Source organism: Salmo trutta, chromosome 18, assembly GCF_901001165.1.
Source record: "Salmo trutta chromosome 18, fSalTru1.1, whole genome shotgun sequence".
Taxonomy (NCBI): domain Eukaryota; kingdom Metazoa; phylum Chordata; class Actinopteri; order Salmoniformes; family Salmonidae; genus Salmo; species Salmo trutta.
Genome location: NC_042974.1, coordinates 50260140 through 50280699, shown reverse-complemented (window position 1 = coordinate 50280699; position 20560 = coordinate 50260140). Strand labels below are relative to the sequence as shown.

The following is a 20560-nucleotide window of genomic DNA, read 5'->3' as shown; positions in this document are numbered from 1 at the left end:
GACACAAATGATTGATATGAGAATATTGCTCTGATGGCATGTTGATAAATGGAGGCATCAGCTTATATATTTTAAAATTAATTCTATAAAAAGACAGTTTACTTTGTCTTCTATATGCAGAGAAATGTGGCTCAGGAGTTCAAGTGTCAAGAGGTTGATATTTCTGGTACCTGAATCTCTGATGTTAAGCACTTTTGCTGCACTTGAGAATTAGCTGAACCTGACTGATAAATGAATGAGCGAATAAGATAGAAAAGGAAAAGAATAGAGTCAAAAAGCTGTTATTTGGTTGTAAACCTATTCCAATATACATTGAGAGGCAATATGCAACTTTGTAGGACTGTGGGAATTTAAGGCTGCCATAGGCCTATAGAACATTTCAACTATTTCCATATTCAGAGAACATTTTCAAAGCTACAGTAAGTTTTAAAGTAACTGTCCAGTGAAAATCTCACTTTTAAAAGTTAATATTCTGTTAACTGACACCCAAATAATGTTGTCCTTTACTCGTATTTGTGGCCAAAGCATACATTGGTGAAAAACACTTCAAAAACTGCATCTCAAACAGATCGTTTATAAAATACTTGCTATTTCCTCACAGAAAATGATGTCATTTTGGCTCATTGGATGAGCTGGCCAATCAGCGGTCTACTGATGTGAATATTTTTTATGACCGGTTAACGCCCACACCATTCTGTTGTTGGGGTTCGCCCGCATCATTCCAACAAAGAAAAGCTGCTTTTTAATTAACATACTTAACTAAACATTTTTGGAAGGAAAACTATTTCACTCATATTATAATTAATTATAGGTCATATTTCATAGAAATCTGCAAACACTGGACAGTTACTTTAAACTAAGTTTTGACCTTATTCCCATATTATTTACTGCAATTAAAAATAACTTGCAAGTGCTTAGAATGTTCTTGTGTCTGTTAATATTCAATCTGTTAAAGGCTATATGGTTTTGTATGTTCTTATTTATCACCACATCACCTGTGAATATAGGCTATATTTAACTCCTTCATATTTAATAGGTGTCTGAATTACATTTAGATTGCTGTATTGTGAGAATAACTGGTAATAACTGAACTTTCATAGATGAATACTTAAGCCATTAACTAGCTCTAAGCCTCAACCCCCCCCCCCACACACACCATCTAATTTAAACCTCCAATGAATTTGCTTTCCATTTCTTCTGCCCATAACTTAGACTCTTCCATTACATAAGAATAGGCCCAATCTTTCTCCCGCAGTGCAGGTTTGATGGAATTCTATCCCCAGTGTCTGTAACCTCACAGGCACTAATACCTAAGACATATAATTTGACGTTGAAGGACATACTGTACCGTACTGCATACTGTGCCCTGAAATGCATCAATGGATCAAAGAGCCCGAAGAGCCATGGATCCGTTGCATTGCATTGTAGTAATTCTACATTAACATGGTTTGTTGCCATCATCGAGATACAACTATTTTACTGTATTTCTATGGTTGCCATTATATTGCTGTTAGCCAATAGAATACAGTAAGTGTGTTCCTCATTTGAATCGCAGGTCATTAAAAGTTATCAACTATGGCTGCGACAGTTGCCAGACACAAGCACGTGCACGTCAGCCATGACTACCACAGTGCACAGTCTAAGGTGGTAGCAAAGCAGTACACAAGGTAAGGAGATGGGCCCATTGGAATCCTATGCTTCATTTGAAACATACTAGTGGTTTGGAAACTGGTGGCCAGATTTACAATTGTTTGCACAGGAGTATAAATTGCACCTGCTATTTACCAGAGTAAATTAAGCATTTAAACTGTTTAGAGCTTATTTAGCATAGTTAGATTAAATGTAAATTAAGACAGTTAACACATTTTTTCTGGTCTTTATTCCCCTCTGAGAATAAAGAACTGGTGTAAATACATCAAGTAAATCTGGCCCTCGGTGTACATTTTCAAATGGTAGTTAGTGTATTCAGCTGGGCATTTAACAGTGGCTAAGTTTACACCTAGAGAGAGCACTTGTAACCCACTAATAGGTTGGCTCCCTGCTAATTGTCAAATCTCATGTAACTATGCAACCATCCAATTGCTACTACATCACTGGATCACATTCTCTTCTATAAACTGGGGACACATATGCTTTACTGTCTTTTATGGTGACTAATTGTCATATTTGTTTGGGTATGATTATAATACCATTAACGTTTTCCTCTGTAATACACCTTGGACTGATTTGCCTTTAAAGAAGGGTGTGTTTACTTCTGTTTGTCGACGTCAGGAGTAGAGACAGGACACTCATATTAGTTTGTACCATACATTCTATGGACTGTACCCAGTTTCATCTGTGTCATCTCCGATCACGTAATCTATATTACCTGTACACACTTCTATGATCGTTCTGTCAGGTATGTATAGATTGATGATTCATCCGCAAGAAATAGTACATTAGGTCATCTGACAAAAAGGGCATGAGAATACTGTCAACATGATGCTGTTAGAGGTCTTTTGATGCTAACGAAGTGCTCTGTAGCTCTATGACTACATTTACTCAGCAATAAGCCAATGATTAAAATGCAAATAAGATGCTTACTGTATGTATAGCAAATAATGATTGTTATGGTTAGACTTAACATAGATGTTTTTTGTGGTGCTTAGGTTTTCACTGTGTTGGGCCTTTCTTATATTAGTTCGTAAATGCTTGTTAACTTAAACAAAATTAGCTGTTTACACTGTTTTATTTTGACTTTTTGTAAATTATCCTTTAATAACTAAGTTTGTTTTGCTCATATAGCTCTGAGGTGGTGGAGGACGATTATCATCACAAACAAGAAACAAGAATCCAGGGAGTGGTAAGGTCCTCATCTGTCATGTTGGGAGATTTCAGCATGTCACCATAATTAAAGATGTCATTTGAAAAAGATGAGCGAAAATATTAAGTATCAGATCTGCACAAGTACACTTTTCACACATTTGAGCCAAGCCAAATCGTATTGTGCAGGCTCGGATATTTACTTTTTCCATGATCCTGTCTAGTCTAACCTGTCTAATCGGTCCCGTGTGGCTCAGTTGGTAGAGCATGGTGTTTGCAACGCCAAGGTTGTGGGTTTGATTCCCACGGGGGACCAGTACGGAGAATAAATGTATGAAATGTATGCATTCACTACTGTAAGTCGCTCTGGATAAGAGCGTCTGCTAAATGACTAAAATGTAAATGTAGCACAGTTCCAGTAACTATGATGGATGCATTACCTGACCATGGCAGTACAGGTCGCCTCAGCTTGGCTTGGCTTAGTAGTTTGAAATGGGTATTGAAGAAAAATGTAAAATGTCCATTTTGCCTTCAGGTGAGGAAGAAGATGGTTGAGAAGTACGTCCGTGAGGAGTCTATGATCAGGGGCCCTAAGTTCCTGACCACACTCCGATCCCATACTGTTTGGGAGCACACTCCCGTGAACCTATACTGCACGGTCGAGGGCTACCCAACCCCTTTTGTGAAATGGTGAGGATTCAGTCTAAATACAGATGTAGGATCGTCATTTGAGCAAGTTTACTACAGCAGTAAAATAAGCCTGCAGCAACAAGAAATGTGAATTATTATGTGGATGATAATGAATGGCCATTTTTGGTAGGGGTGATACATTTTTTCGTTATGGCAAATCAAGTCTGACATTTTTAAACCTAGAATACACTACAAGTTTGCAAGAAAATTCTCAGTTACAAAAGCGTGATCAAATTAAAATCCTACATCTGTGTCCAAAACAGTCATTCAGCAAGTTCAACAGCAGCATTTAGCGGCTTATTTTTCGGTGCAGAACGTTATTGTACTGGTGGAGCACAAAGGGAGAACTGCTTAATGCTAGTGTTTTTCTTTCATACCCTCTGTTAGAGTGAAATAGTGGTCAAAGTTTTACGGATGATTGATGGTGTTAGATTTTAGCTGAGGGTAAGAAGTCAGCATAGCTAATCTTAACCTGTTACTGTCTCTGTAATAATGTTTTTTTTCTCATTCTTGAGATTTGCGTCTTATAGTTTTACACTAAAGGTATACGTTATGACAAAGGTACAGACTGCTTATACACAGTCACATCACAATATTCTGCATACTGTTATTACTTTTTTCCTGTGTTACCACAGCTACTTGAAAGACTTCACCTTAACCATTTCTAATTGATTTCTCTCCAGGTATAAAGATGGTGTCAGCATTGACTTATCGTCAATGAAGTACAATGTGCAGGACAATGTTGGAATTCATAACCTGGAGATCGTCAAGTAAGTTATTCTCACGGGAGGAAAAACCTTAGGCTGCACAGTGGATACACACATTCAGTGGTAAAACAATCACAGGTTTTATATATTATGGGAAATCACAGGTTTTTATATTATTTAGATCCATTTGTCCGGAAAACATTATCCTCTCATGGTAGCTTATCACCCCCATTTAAAAAGTCTTATACAATATCATGACTTTGCTCCTGGACCATCTGAGATTTTCATTGTGGCCTCCCTGCATTTCACTCACAATCACATTGTTTACTGTTAACTTAATTAACACGCAAGTGTCCACAAAAGGGAGCCTTGTGAATGGTGGAGCCGTAGCGGTGGAGCTTTTCCAATTTAGTCTAAAGCCCCCCTGGGCACTGCCCTCGTCTTGAGGACTCATCAGCTGTTCATAGCAAAGTGCTGAGCTCTTTGTCATTTGATCCTGGAGCTCCTTAAAGAGCACTGTATACGCTCGCTGTCAGTGTCAGGAGCACCAACGCTAAATCGCACCTTAAGTCTCAAAGCCCTTTTTGCCTCTCCAAATCAAAGTTAAGGGTCTCAATAAAGAAATGCCACTCTGTATTCTCCCTGGGTTCAAACTTTTTCACACTCAAAGAAAACAACCATGGTTTGGAAACAGTGAGGGAAAGTGAGCATGGACAGTTTTAAAATGGTATGTGCGGGGTCAAGGTCTTATATCTGTCACTATTCTCAACCTCCTCTCTCCTTGCAGCTTCAGATGTTTTCCATTCATGTCTTAGAGCTTCTCATGAATATCTCATGAATAATTAATGCATTAGTTTTTTTTCCTGCATAGCATTATTCTCCAGTCTTAAGTTCCAAACATTTGATAATATCTGACCTTGAGTGTGTGGTTATACTGTAGAGGTCAAAATAAGAGACCCTTGGGGCGGAAGGTACTGTAGCCTTGCGAAAGGTTGCTGGATCGAATTCCGGAGCTGACAAGGTAAAAATCTGTTGTTCTACCCCTGAGCAAGACAGTTAACCTGCTATTCCCCGGGCGCAGATGACGTGGATGTCGATTAAGGCAGCCACCCCGCACCTCTCTGATTCAGAGGGGTTGAGCTAAATGCAGAAGACACATTTCAGTTGAATGCATTCAGTTGTACAATTGACTAGGTATCCCCTAGTCAATCCCCTATACTTTTCCCTTACAAGCTAGAAAATTATGTATATTTGCAGTATTCATTTACTGTGCATTCATAAAGTCATAGCACCATTTCAAATGAGGATCATGGCTTGATATTTCCCAGTAATCATTTTGTCAAACAGCAATTTGCATAATCTGCATAATTTGTTATCCTTTGAAAGTTTACCATCCTGTAAATTCAACTCAGGAAATTATGTTTTGGTGGTTAGTCAATTAATCAAAGTCCTACATACAAAAATACACCCACACAAACTATAGATGGAGACAAAGTCTAAGCCTTAGGTATTGCTGAGATGTTTTTGTGTGTTCATGTACATTATCAACAATGTATTCTTCTGGTATTCCCTATAGGTGTGAAACTGATGACACTGCGCAGTACACTGCTGTAGCTAGTAACATTCATGGACAGGTCTCTACTCAGGCCTCTGTCATTGTCAAGAGTAAGTTTGGCAAAGCAAACATACAGTATATAAGTTTTGTTAATGCATTGATTTTCATGATATGGCTTATTTAAATGATAACGGTATGTTTAAATACTTGATTTATACCACAATACAATATTACAGTGTAATGTATTTTGTTGTTGTGTAGTGATTGTATGTGTATAATATGTCTGTTTCGCAGGATTCAGAGAAGAAGGGCATTTATCTTCCTATACATGGCTTCCTTACACAAGTAAGTCCACCCAACACCACTGTCCTGTGTATTCTTCCTGATACATTTATCCTCTGAGTAGATCTTGACCACTGTTGAGTCAAATCCAGTAACTGGGGATTGTTTGAATATGGCAACATTCTTCTTGCGTTGCAAGGATGTAGCCTACATATAAACAATGTTTATACTATTGTGAGAGACAAACATAAACTACTGTAGATGGTATATCAATTCAAACATGCATTCTCAACATATGAGAATAATGTTCTTTTTTATTTATCCCCGTTAAGAATCGACAGAGACATTATCTGATGAAACTATACTAATCACAACATGAATTGCACCTTTGTATGGATTTCTTTTAAAGAACACTACTAAGTCTTCCGAGTAATTCAGTGCTTTCTCTCTTTTAAAGTGTATGTAATTATATACATCATTGCAGAATATATCATGGCCATCTGATCATGGCCATCTATAATTATATTACTAAAATAGAGTCATAATACTGTAAGTTTATCCTGTTTTACTATCTTCTGCAGTTCCCATGTTGCCGGAGATCAAATACACCAAGATCAACATCACCTTCCTGGAGACTTTTGGCTCGGTCTTTGGAACAGAAGGAGACACGGTCACATTGGCAGCCACAATGAACATTAGCCCCAACCTAGCCAATCTGCAGCCTGAAGCGCAATGGTTCAGAGATGGTAACACATTTTCTCTTGCAATCATAACTGCTTTCAATAACAGCCGATTTACAAGACCATTTTTGTAACTTCAGCCAAGGACAGTTCCTCACTTTTAATGTTGCCGTTTTTGTTTTGTTTTAGATCATCGGCTGTCAGACTCCAAGTGGGTGAAGATAGAGTCTGGTAGAGGCGAGACCAAGCTGACCCTGCCTCATCTGAACAAGGATGATGAGGGCGTCTACACTCTCCGTATGGTGACAAAGGGGGGAGATGCTGCGCACAGTGCATTCGTCTCCTGTGCCGGTAAAAAAATCTGCTAACTTTGAGAATTGTATACCATCTCTGTGTGTACCAGCAATAAATCTACTTTGAAAACTGCAGTATGAGCCATATTCTTCTATTTTTCAAAAAGCTCTTTGGTCCTTGAATGATACTGTTCACAGGGAATTTCAAGTATAGCGTGATGTACTTTGACAGACTGTGATGATGTGACTTGCTTTGTGTCCCTATGCCAGATGGTCCACCCCCAGTACCTGGGTCTCCAGGTGCCCCTATGGACATCAAGATCCATGACGCCAACAGAGATTATGTCATCGTGTCCTGGAAGCCTCCCAACACCACTACTGAAGGCCCCATTATTGGATACTTTGTAGATAGGTAACGGAAGGTGTTAAAATGGGAATCAAATGTGAATATATCCAGCTACTTTTTCCCGCTACCTTTTCCCTGATGCCATTACCTGACCAGGAAAAACTCCAGGACCTCGTTATATACATTCTGGTAGTTTTTTCCTTAAAATCACATATCATTCTAGGCCAAAAATGGGAGGCAAATCTGTAAATTACAAGCTATAATCTCCCACAACTGTTCGTAGCTTGTAGCTATATATTGGAGATGTACCAATTTTCCTCCATTTTTTGCAGATGTGAAACTGGAACTGAAAATTGGGTGCAGTGCAACGACTCCCCCATTAAGATCTGTAAATACCCTGTGCCTGGCCTTTTTGAGGGCCACTCCTATTACTTCCGTGTGCGGGCGATAAACTCAAAAGGCATCAGCAAGCCCTCCAGAATGTCTGACCCCATTGCCGCCCTGGACCCAACTGAATTTGAAAGACTCCATGGTAATGTGAGGATGATATCGTAAACTTTAACTTGTGAGGTCATGTATTCCCTAGAATCAAATGAATGTATATCATTTTCTGTTTTTATCTTTGTTTGACAGCCATCAAGTTGGGTGGTAAACTTGACGTTGTAACTTACTACGATGACGTTGAAGGTAATAAATGGTTTTCTATGATGTATGGGGTTCCTTGAAACCCGATAACTAGTTTGATACAAAAATCTTTGATGTTCTTCTATGCAGTCATGCTATTACTTTTTTAGGCTTATTTCTTTATACTTCATCAGTGTCAGTAGCACTAAGAAGAATAATGAGGGTAAACTACCTATTTAGAATATTGAGATATCATTAGCTCCTCACATTGTACCATGTCTTCCATCTGTATAATAAAACACCAATAATAACTGTCACATTTCACATTTTTCTTTTCACGATTCTCCCGTCTCAATAATTAGCAATAATTATACAGCCTAAATTTGGGCTCATCAGAGAGCTGCTGATTAGTTTTTGATGAGAATTCCATCAGGATGCTAAGATCCAACCATCTGTGGCACCTTTTTCAGACTGAATGTAACACATCTATACTAGCAACAGATCAATGTGCATAGACAGGCTAGAGAAAAAAAGTCTTCAGTACTACAATTTCATAACCTTGAAAACATTTGTTATTGTGGCAATATTTTTGTCAACTCGGGTGAATGTTCCCACTTGGGCAAAAGACAGGAAATCTCTGTGATGTCTTGTGTCCGTAGACGAGAAGAAGGTGCCAGGAACCCCCTCAAAGTTGCATGCCCCAGAGACCGACCGAACATATGTTGTCCTCAGCTGGAAACCTGCCCCCTATCACGGCCGGGCCCCAGTGTGGTACTATATTGAGAAGGTTGGTCTCTCACTGTTCTCCCCCAGGTTTATTTTTTTCTCACAAATTTTGCAGCTACGGAATGGAGACACATTTCAACATGGAATTGATAGATTTGTGTCCTCTAAAACAGGGTTCTCAAAGTGGGGTCTGTGGCCAGATCTCAAAATATAAAAAAAATATAAAAAATACAAATGTCTCATTTATTTTTAGGATTATTACTAACAAGAAGAGATTCAATATTTTTATTAAATAATTGCACTGTAACATCTCTCTGCCTCATGCGACATTTGTAGAATTGCAGGATCTTAGCTTTAAAGCTGCAACAACATATCTGTGCCACATTACAAATGGTGTAGAATTGCAGGAAATTAGCTTGAAAACTGCACAAGACGCGGGCCTTTAAAATGTTCCTTCCTAGGGCCCGAGACTTGGTTCGTCCGGCCATGCACTGTGGAAGTTGTAGTAAAATTCCTTGTATGTAAAATGTTTTTTTTTATCTCACTCAAGTTGTGTTCTAATTATGAGGTCAGCGGGCCCAACAAGTTTGAGAAACTCTGCTCTAAAACAGATGGAATCTTTCTTAAGATGCGTTCAATAGTATAATCGAGGGCAAAAACAATCAGGGTCACCACCCGAATGAATAGCTGAAGTCAGCAAAATGAATTGGGGTTCTAACTTTCTCTCTATTTAATTTTCCTGTTTCTGTGGATGTTGTAACAGGGTGTAAATGTTTTTTTTGGGGGGGGTTCTTCCCTCACAGTGCCTAGCTGAGACCGGTGCGTGGCAGAGGGTGAACACTCAGGTGCCTGTGAGATCTCCTCGCTATGCCGTGTTTGACTTGGCTGAGGGAAAACAATACTTGTTCCGCGTGCTGGCTGCAAACATGTATGGCAGCAGTGAAGCCTCTGAGCCTACTGAGCCTATTCAGACTCAAGAGCTGCGTGGTAAGAGGGTCCTCTTCAATGGCTTTATAGGTATCTCTTAGAGTCCTCCCCAAGGTTGTGCTCAAGTATTCTCTCTAAAAGTCAAACTCCCTGCAAATCACAGCAATAGTCAAGGGTGGAATTTGATATATATATTTTTTTAAAGTAATTCATATTGTAGATTTTGCTAAGAAATAATAGTCCTTCAATTAAAGTAAGTAGATAGTTGACATTTTCCCCTAGACATTAACGCTGTTAATCTACTGTAGGTGTCCCCTCCGCTCCTGGTCAGGTGGTTGCCACAAGGCAGACTGACACATCTCTTGTTATCCAATGGGCTGAACCCAAGGAGCCTAATAACCTTATTGGCTACTACATCGATGTCTGTGTAAAAGGCTCCAAGGACTGGGATTCTGCTAACCACAAGCCTCACAAGAGCAACAAGTATGTATTCAGTCATAGACTTATTATTTGAAGAGTGTGATTTCATTCATCATAATATGTTGACATTTTACTTCATCTGCTATTTTTGATTAGATTTGTGGTTCAAGGCCTGACCACTGGTGAGACGTATGTCTTCCGTGTGCAAGCCATCAATGAGCTGGGTCTTAGTGATGAATCACAGGAGTCGTCCCCCCTCTCTGTCAAAGCTGCCCTCAGTGAGTACACACACACACACACACACACACACACACACACACACACACACACACACACACACACACACACACACACACACACACACACACACACACACACACACACACACACACACACACAGGATATAATTGTCATTAGTCAAGGTTCCAACCAGGCGTAAAAAGTGCTGGGTTCAATCTGGCAGTAGCAAAAGTAACAGCAGAAGAAAAATGCAAATACACGATTTTAGCGACCCACTGTGCTTAGCTGGAGACTCTTTTCTCTGTGAATGATCATAGTGATTCAATTATAGCAAGGTTATCAAGACTGTTTAACAAGTCTGTTGGTAGCTGTCCAGAAATATGACAAACAAAGACATCTAACTTTGATGCCTTAAGTTGGCCGAATATCTAAAATCAATGTCTCCAATAAAAGAGGACCATTATCCTTCCAATTCAAAAGTTTCAGCAGGACAGACTGGGAGCCTATATGATTTAGCCAATCGTCATGTACTTTTCTCGTCCAAATAATGTGAATAATTTAGGCAATATGAGTCAAAAACCAACCATTGGCTCAGAGTTCCTTTGGGACATTCAACCAACAATTGCAGATTGTTTCATCACACCATACATTTTTAAACTTATTTATTGGCGATACTCCAAACTATGTGGATGGCAAAATGTTGTAGTTTGTAGTGAACAATGATCATATTTAACATGCTAGTTTACTCCATTATGAATTAAGATTGATGTATTATACAGTGGATTCGGAAAGTATGCACTGTATACATGCTACTTCAAGCCTGCACAACCAGTATTTCACCAGGAGTTAGGGACCCCTGCTATATATCCACCATGATACATGTTTAAGACACTTTTAAACTGTTTGCAGCGATTCCCTCTGCTCCATATGACATTGCTCTGCTCGCTTGTGATGGAGAGTCCATGGTTCTGAACTGGAAGCGGCCCGTCCACTCTGGTGGCTCTCCGGTGGCTGAATACTACATCAACAAACGCAGGCACGGAGAACACACATGGAGAGAGGTCAACATCCCACCCATCAAAGAGAGGCTGTTCAAGGTATAAATCTGATTGACCTTAGTAAAAAATAAAATCTGTTACAGTTAGGATCATAGGATCATAATGAATCTATTATGCAGTGATTCAAACAGTTTTAACAGTTTTAATACTTTCCCTATCAACTACAGGTTGAACATCTGAGTGCAGGTGCAGTCTATGAGTTCATGGTTTATGGTGGAAGTCTTGCTGGTCTTGGTGCCCCCTCTGCCCCGAGCAAGGCTTTCCACTGTGATGCCTGGACCATGCCAGAGCCAGGTACAGTACCGCAAACCTCTCTGAAACAAGTTGATATTTTAAAGATGAAACAAAGTGTGCATAGTTCAAAGAAGCGAATGTCATTTTACATGCAAATACCGTTGCATATTTAAACCATAATGCATATCTCATCCTTTTTATGTGATGATGAATTCTGGAAGAGGTGCATTCAAGCTTATCGGCAGTGCCACTTCCAACATCAATCATTAAGATAGCAGCACGTACACATTACACAGTCTGACCCCTATGTTCTGTGTGTCTGACTTAAAGAACTGCTTGGCTGTAATTTCCTACATTCACTGCACTCTGAATTTCAGGTCCAGCTTATGACATGACCTTCTGCGAGATCCGTGATGACTCTGTGGTGGTGGAGTGGAAGGCTCCCATCTACACCGGCGCCAGCCCAATCACAGGCTACTTTGTGGACTTTGCCAAGAAAGGCTCAGATGAATGGCACTGTTCCAATGAGAGCCATGCTGTCAGTCACCGCTACCACAAGGTACAGAGTATTCCTAGAATACCTATGAGTTATGACAATGTACCCTGTCTGGCACATTTTACAGTCCTTGTCCTTTTCAGGTGACTGGGCTGGAAGCCGGTGTGTCATATGTGTTCAGAGTGCGCGCGGCGAACTCTGAAGGTGCCGGCAAGCCTTCCTTGGCTTCTAACCCTGTGGTTGCCAAAGCAGTGGAAGGTACTGTTAGATAGACACAATTTCCGATGCTGAGCTTCAATGTGGTTTAGTACAGAGCAGCATTCATTCAGAGCGTTCCACAGAGAATGTTTATTTGGGTCAGGATTCCCATTAAAATGGGAGTTAGATTAGCTGAAATGTAGGAGAGTAACACCACGAAGTGTGGGGTACACTAGACAGGGATGTTGAGGAGGGGCCTAGGGAGGGATTGTCTGTTCTTCTGTTGATAAGGAACATTGGGAGGACGTGGGAGGAGAGAAAAATAGATGACTCATATGGAGCTCTGTAAAGTGGTTGGAATGAGAGCATCAGGCAACCAGCAGAGAGCAGTGTTGTATTCTGCAGGGACCTCAGCAACTCAAGCACTGGGTGAGATCAGGGAAAAGTCATTATCACAATTCTTTTGATATTAATTCAACAGAGGATGCAGAACATACAGACACAAATACACCGTGGACATATAATGAACATACTACGCTAGTACTGTATGACTGCACCTAAACACCCATCTCTAGGACATGCTGTACTTGCAATGCCAGATTTTTATTGCTGTTGCCTGTCAACTTCGCTCTTTGCTTTGTCAATCCAAAAGGTGCCCAGGAGATGACCTGCACAGTGGACAAAGAGTCAGGTGACATCATCCTGTCATTTGAAAGCTGTCAAATTACGGAGAGCTCCCACTTTGTGTGGAAGAAATTCTACAAGGAAATCACTGACTTCTCCAAAGAAATTGTCATCAAAACAGAGGGCAGCACGTAAGCTATGCACAAAACTTGTCAACAGATCAAATATATTTTATCTAAATAAAACTTCTCAGTAGTGATTCAGAAATGCGTAATAGGTAGCAGGTAGCCAAGTGGTTAGAGCATTTGGCCAGTAACTGAAAGGTTGCTAGATCGAATCCCCGAGCTAACAAGGTAAAATCTGTCACTCTGCCCCCTGAACAAGGCAGTTAACCCACTGTTCCTAGGTCGTCATTGTAAATAAGTATTTGTTCTTGACTGACTTGCCTAGTTAAATAAAAAAATATATACTTCTATTGATGTGCTAAATATCTACTGGACCCTATATTCAATGGTGTGTCTTTTCTTTTATTACATTCTAGCTCCAAGCTTATTTTCAAGCACCCTGACCAGGGGGATGTGGGTTGCTTCTCTGTTTCTGTAACTAACACTGATGGTGTTTCTGCCAGCCATGAAATCCATGCCGAAGGTAGGCCCTGGGTGGGGAGTGGATCATAAATAGGAGGTTACTTATTTAGAACCCTCATTCTGGACAGATCATGGTATAAAATAGATTTTGTCCATACATGCATGCATACTGTACTAGTACATCTAAATCAACACAACAGCACTTCATTATACGGCAGACAATAATGGCACCTATCACAGTCTTTCATAAATATGATATGATCTAGTGATACAGTACATGCATGTCTGGTCTTGTGCAGTGCAGATAACGTTTACCGTGGAAGTATACGATGACGTTTCATGTAAAAAGGCTTTGCTGTGAATGAAGCTGTTTGGCTGTTTCCTGAAATCAATTTGCGAAACAGATATTGGATCATTGGAATACTGAAATGCATTTCCCCTTATTTCCCTCTATTACAGAGCTGGAGAAAATGCTGGCAAAGAGCTATGGTATCAGACACCCGGGTAGGTTTTGTTCGGAATTATTCAATATGGATTTTTTATTTTCAATCTCATTCATTCTGGTCCCCATCAAATTATATTTTGGAATACACAGCTCAGGGTAAAAGGACGATTACATTTTTGGGGGTTTGGCTTGAATAATCTGCATATACTGTATGGGCGTGTGCGCCGTTGTAGACTGATGATGAGGTAAGATCCGTGTAAACCACATAAAAGAGACAACTGTTAATCCCAGAAAATGTTTTTGTCAGCCCTTGATCCATCAACTTTTTAGCATGTGGTTCATCACAGCCTATTTTATTTTATTTTTTAACATTTTCTTTCACCTTTATTTAACCAGGTAGGCTAGTTGAGAACAAGTTCTCATTTGCAACTGCGACCTGGCCAAGATAAAGCATAGCAATTCGACACATACAACAACACAGAGTTACACATGAAATAAACAAAACATACAGTCAATAATACAGTAGAACAAAAGAAAACAAAAAGTCTATATACAGTGAGTGCAAATGAGGTACGTTAAGGCAATAAATAGGCCATGGTGGCGAAGTCATTTCAATGTAGCAATTAAACACTGGAATGGTAGATGTGCAGAAGATGAATGTGCAAGTAGAGATACTGGGGTACAAAGGAGAAAGATAAATAAATACAGTATGGGGATGAGGTAGGTAGATAGATGGGCTGTTTACAGATGGGCTATGTACAGGTGCAGTGATCTGTGAGCTGCTCTGACAGCTGGTGCTTAAAGCTAGTGAGGGAGATATGAGTCTCCAGCTTCAGAGATTTTTGCAGTTCGTTCCAGTCATTGGCAGCAGAGAACTGGAAGGAAAGACGACCAAAGGAGGAATTGGCTTTGGGGGTGACCAGTGAGATATACCTGCTGGAGCGCATGCTACGAGTGGGTGCTGCTATGGTGACCAGTGAGCTGAGATAAGTCGGGGCTTTACCTAGCAGAGACTTGTAGATAACCTGTAGCCAGTGGGTTTGGCGATGAGTATGAAGCGAGGGCCAACCAACGAGAGCGTACAGGTCGCAATGGTGGGTAGTATATGGGGCTTCGGTGACAAAATGGATGGCACTGTGATAGACTGCATCCAGTTTGTTGAGATGAGTGTTGGAGGCTATTTTATAGATGACATCACCGAAGTCGAGGATTGGTAGGATGGTCAGTTTTACGAGGGTATGTTTGGCAGCATGAGTGAAGGATGCTTCGTTGCGATATAGGAAGCCAATTCTAGATTTAATTTTGGATTGGAGATGTTTAATGTGAGACTGGAAGGAGAGTTTACAGTCTAACCAGACACCCAGGTTTTTGTAGTTGTCCACGTATTCTAAGTCAGAGCCGTCCAGAGTAGTGATGCTGGACGGGCGAGCAGGTGCGGGCAGTGATCGATTGAATAGCATGCATTTAGTTTTACTTGCGTTTAAGAGCAGTTGGAGGCCACGGAAGGAGAGTTGTATGGCATTGAAGCTCGTCTAGAGGTTGGTTAACACAGTGTCCAAAGAGGGGCCAGAAGTATACAGAATGGTGTCGTCTGCGTAGAGGTGGATCAGAGAATCACCAGCAGCAAGAGCAACATCATTGATGTATACAGAGAAGAGAGTCGGCTCGAGAATTGAACCCTGTGGCACACCCATAGAGACTGCCAGAGGTCCGGACAACAGGCCCTCCAATTTGACACACTGAACTCTATCAGAGAAGTAGTTGGTAAACCAGGTGAGGCAGTCATTTGAGAAACCAAGGCTGTTGAGTCTGCCAATAAGAATGTGGTGATTAACAGAGTCGAAAGCCTTGGCCAGGTCGATGAATACGGCTGCACAGTAATGTCTCTTATCGATGGCGGTTATGATGTCGTTTAGGACCTCGAGCGTGGCTGAGGATTCTAATTCTAATCTGTTCTAATTTTCTAAGGAGGAAAATGTATACCTGTTGAACAAATTACATTTCTTTCATGAGCAAATGTAATTTCTATCACAAAACTTACCTCTATTTGCATCACCTTCTTCCTCCCTTCTTCCTGCTTCCACAGTGATCCCTCTAAAGACTCAACTGGCCTACAAGATTCTGGAGCGCGGTCGCATGTGCTTCTGGCTGCAGGCTGAGCACATCTCCTCTGCTGTCACCTACAAGTTCTTTGCTAACAACAAGGAGCTCTCAGCAAATGATGTAAGAGTCACATCCTTATTCCTGTCATCACTAAACTGACACATTGTCTTTGTCCAAAATGTATCCAAAATGGTACCCTATTCCCTAGTGCACTTTTGACACCCATTCCTTATTTAGTGCACTTCTTTAGAAACCCTTTTCCGATAAAGTGCACAACTTCTGGCCAGGGCCCTAGGAGGCTAACCCTATGGGGCTCTGGTCAAAAGTTGTGCACTATACAGGAAATAGGGTGTCGTTTCAGACACAACATGCACAGACAATTCTTTTGTTGTCTTTGAACTAGACATTCTACTCTCATCACTATGTATGGCATGAATAGCCTTTTTAAGCCAAGACTAGAGTAGATCACACAACATAACTACATTATTGGATTCGCAATATTCCCTCAGTAATGTCCTCTCCTGTAAACTTTCTTGGTGTCTTCTTCTCTGTGTTCTCAGCCAAATCATGCGAGTCACAACGTGGGGACTGGTATCATTGAGTTTGTGCTGGATCATTTCACAGAGGATAGCGAGGGTACCTTTACTGTTCAGATCGAGGATGGCAAAGCCAGAGGCCAGTCCTCTCTGGTGCTTATCGGAGATGGTGAGAACCTGTCTGCTGTGGGGGAGTTGTTGTGCTCTAATCCAGGATAGGTCCATGAGGTATCCAGGATTTATCCCATGTATCACTTTGTTTGGGTTGTAGATTTCAAGGCAGCTCTTGCAGACGCAGAACACCAAAGGAGCGAGTACATCAGAGTGAAAGAAGGTAAAAGTAAAAAAATTGTGAAATTAAGTTGAGTAATATTTAAATGAAATATTAATTTCAAACAGCCAGTACACTAAAATGATGATTAGGTATCATAATGGATTAGTAAGGTTCACATTATTTATGGAAACCACACACTGTTATCGCACCTGCAAATCCATAAGCCACCCATTGTTACAAGAATATTACAAGGATACAAGGATGTTATTAGCAAAACAATGCATTAAAATCTGACCTTTGTGACCCCTCTCCCCCTCCCTCCAAATCCCCCCTCCCCCACCTCTCTCCCTCACATCGCCCCTTCTCCCACTTTCTGTCTCTCGGCCTATTTCCAGGCCCCCACTTCAGTGAGTTTTTGTCAGTCCATGTCGGGGACGACTGTTCTGTTGCACTCATCTGCAAGGTAATTAGACATTCACCTTAAGTACAATTAGATTAGACAAAGAGACTAAATGGAAATTATGGCGTGAGTTATCGCTAATGCCAATCTAAACGACAAACACAGTCAGCATGATTCAGCTTAGTCGTTGTTCCACTCTGTTGAGAGGCATGATGACAGATGGTGTTGTTGTAGTGCAGTCATGCCTCTTTGTTTGGGCTGGTCCACCTCTCTGCGGGTCACGGGTCTATTGTTTCATAATGCAGGTGGATAATCTGAAGAAAGAAACAGCGCTGCACTGGTTCAAGGATGACGTTGAGATTACCCCTGAAGGGCCAGCCAATCTGGCATCTGGAGCCTGCAAGCTTCCTATTTCCCTGGTAATTTTATCACACAAACACACAGATTGAACAAACTACATATAATAGCAGTTAGGTGGACAGTAGGCAGAAGCACAATGGAGTTCTTGAGACCCTGTAGTTTTGATAATAGGCTACAGTGAAGGACCTTACCGTCTGGATTCCAGTTAAACTGGGTTAGGTGCATTCATACTATGACCTCCATTGCTGGAAATCTCAAGGCAGCCATTGAAGAGGTCTATGGCTTTCCATATCATCAGCAAACATCTAGACACAATCAGGCCAAGCAAGAGTCAGACAGACATCTTTGTCGCTAGTACTACAATATATCGCACTTGTTTGTGTTGAAGGAGGGTATTATCCGCCAACACGCTCATGCAGCCAGTTCCTAGGGGAACGGTTGGCTTTATACAATAAGACAAGACAAAAACACAGCCACCAAAACATTTGGTGATCATGAAAGAGAAGTATGAGAAGCGGACACTGATGCAGTCAAGTCGAGTTCTGACTCTCAGTCCTAGGAACACCAGCCATTTATAGGAAACAAGAGGAATAACCCTGAGGGGAAGAAGACGAACGCCTCTTTCCTCAGTAGAGCACCGCTGTCATAGAAACCAGTCACATCCAATGATGTCATTATAAATAATCACACCCTGCAATCTTGCATTCTCACTCATACTATGTCCTCACAAAGCTATGAGATGGAAAAAGAATACTCTGATCCTGTGCTTGACATACAGTCGCATGTTTCATACTGCTCATCAAGTGGCCACATGTACAGTGCCTTCAGAAAATATTCATACCCCTTGACTTATTCCACATTTTGTTTTGTTACAGTCAAAATGTATTAAATTGACTTTCTTTCTCACTCAACAACCTACAATACCCCATAATGATAGTGTAAACATGTTTTTCAAAATGTTTGAAAATGTATTGAAAATGAAATACAGAAATATATAATTTACATAAGTATTCACACCCCTGAGTCAATACATGTTAGAATCACCTTTGGCAGCAATTACAGCTGTGAGTCTTTCTGGGTAAGTCTCTGGATTGTACAGTATGTGCACATTATTCTGTTTAAAATTCTTCAAGCTCTGTCAAGTTGGATGTTAATCATTGCTTGACAGCCATTTTCAAGTCTTGCCATAGATTTTCAAGCCAATTTAAGTTAAAACTAACTAGGCCACTCAGGAACATTTGATGTTGTCTTGGTAAGCAACTCCAGTGTATATTTGTACTTGTGTTTTACAGTGAGGGAAAAAAGTATTTGATCCCCTGCTGATTTTGTACGTTTGCCCACTGACAAAGAAATGATCAGTCTATAATTTTAAGGGTAGGTTTATTTGAACAGTGAGAGACAGAATAACAACAAAAAAATCCTGAAAAACACATGTCAAAAATGTTAGAAATTGATTTGCATTTTAATGAGGGAAATAAGTATTTGACCCCCTCTCAATCAGAAAGATTTCTGGCTCCCAGGTGTCTTTTATACAGGTAATGAGCTGAGATTAGGAGCACACTCTTAAAGGGAGTGCTCCTAATCTCAGTTTGTTACCTGTATAAAATACACCTGTCCACAGAAGCAATCAATCAATCAGATTCCAAACTCTCCACCATGGCCAAGACCAAAGAGCTCTCCAAGGATGTCAGGGACAAGATTGTAGACCTACACAAGGCTGGAATGGGCTACAAGACCATCGCCAAGCAGCTTGGTGAGAAGGTGACAACAGTTGGTGCGATTATTTGCAAATGGAAGAAACACAAAATAATTGTCAATCTCCCTCGGCCTGGGGCTCCATGCAAGATCTCACCTCGTGGAGTTGCAATGATCATGAGAACGGTGAGGAATCAGCCCAGAACTACACGGGACGATCTTGTCAATGATCTCAAGGCAGCTGGGACCATAGTCACCAAGAAAACAATTGGGTACACACTACGCCGTGAAGGACTGAAATCCTGCAGCGCCCGCAAGGTCCCCCTGCTCAAGAAAGCACATATACATGCCCGTCTGAAGTTTGCCAATGAACATCTGAATGATTCAGAGGACAACTGGTGAAAGTGTTGTGGTCAGATGAGACCAAAATGGAGCTCTTGGCATCAACTCAACTCACCGTGTCTGGAGGAGGAGGAATGCTGCCTATGACCCCAAGAATACCATCCCCACCGTCAAACATGGAGGTGGAAACATTATGCTTTGGGGGTGTTTTTCTGCTAAGGGGACAGGACAACTTCACTGCATCAAAGGGACGATGGACGGGGCCATGTACCGTCAAATCTTGGGTGAGAACCTCCTTCCCTCAGCCAGGGCATTGAAAATGGGTCGTGGATGGGTATTCCAGCATGACAATGACCCAAAACACACGGCCAAGGCAACAAAGGAGTGGCTCAAGAAGAAGCACCTTAAGGTCCTGGAGTGGCCTAGCCAGTCTCCAGACCTTAATCCCATAGAAAATCTGTGGAGGGAGCTGAAGGTTAGAGTTTCCAAACATCAGCCTCGAAACTTGGAGAAGATCTGCAAAGAGGAGTGGGACAAAATCCCTCCTGAGATGTGTGCAAACCTGGTGTCCAACTACAAGAAATGTCTGACCTCTGTGATTGCCAACAAGGGTTTTGCCAACAAGTACTAAGTCATGTTTTGCAGAGGGGTCAATACTTATTTCCCTCATTAAAATGCAAATCATTTTATAACATTTTTGACATGTGTTTTCTGGATTTGTTGTTGTTATGCTGTCTCTCACTGTTCAAATAAACCTACCATTAAAATTATAGACTGATCATTTCTTTGTCAGTGGGCAAACGTACAGAATCAGCAGGGGATGTCACAGGCATCGTAGTGAACAGACCAAGGCGCAGCGTGTTGAGTGCTCATCTTTTATTTTTGAATGAAAAAAGCACTTCACAAAGAAAAACAA

The 20560-nt window shown here is 40.9% G+C and overlaps 1 protein-coding gene across 2 annotated transcripts in view; it reads left to right on the top strand.

The window, feature by feature from the left end:
* LOC115153449 (myomesin-2) overlaps positions 1-20560 on the top strand; it is a 29901-nt gene that overhangs the window by 278 nt on the left and 9063 nt on the right. Inside the window, exons 1-28 of one of the 2 annotated variants that reach the window (XM_029698901.1) lie at positions 1337-1446; positions 1556-1667; positions 2785-2842; positions 3338-3492; positions 4176-4262; positions 5776-5864; positions 6049-6099; positions 6618-6782; positions 6906-7067; positions 7280-7421; positions 7688-7887; positions 7989-8042; positions 8639-8766; positions 9509-9692; positions 9941-10115; positions 10209-10330; positions 11202-11389; positions 11518-11644; positions 11962-12143; positions 12224-12338; positions 12931-13093; positions 13444-13550; positions 13949-13993; positions 16021-16157; positions 16598-16742; positions 16845-16907; positions 17243-17310; positions 17553-17666. In XM_029698901.1, the coding sequence (XP_029554761.1) occupies positions 1576-1667; positions 2785-2842; positions 3338-3492; positions 4176-4262; positions 5776-5864; positions 6049-6099; positions 6618-6782; positions 6906-7067; positions 7280-7421; positions 7688-7887; positions 7989-8042; positions 8639-8766; positions 9509-9692; positions 9941-10115; positions 10209-10330; positions 11202-11389; positions 11518-11644; positions 11962-12143; positions 12224-12338; positions 12931-13093; positions 13444-13550; positions 13949-13993; positions 16021-16157; positions 16598-16742; positions 16845-16907; positions 17243-17310; positions 17553-17666 (3318 nt within the window). In that variant the 5' untranslated portion in view covers positions 1337-1446; positions 1556-1575. Of the gene's footprint in view, positions 1-1336; positions 1447-1555; positions 1668-2784; positions 2843-3337; positions 3493-4175; positions 4263-5775; positions 5865-6048; positions 6100-6617; positions 6783-6905; positions 7068-7279; positions 7422-7687; positions 7888-7988; positions 8043-8638; positions 8767-9508; positions 9693-9940; positions 10116-10208; positions 10331-11201; positions 11390-11517; positions 11645-11961; positions 12144-12223; positions 12339-12930; positions 13094-13443; positions 13551-13948; positions 13994-16020; positions 16158-16597; positions 16743-16844; positions 16908-17242; positions 17311-17552; positions 17667-20560 lie in introns of those variants that run through there. The other variant, XM_029698900.1, reaches the window with a different exon arrangement.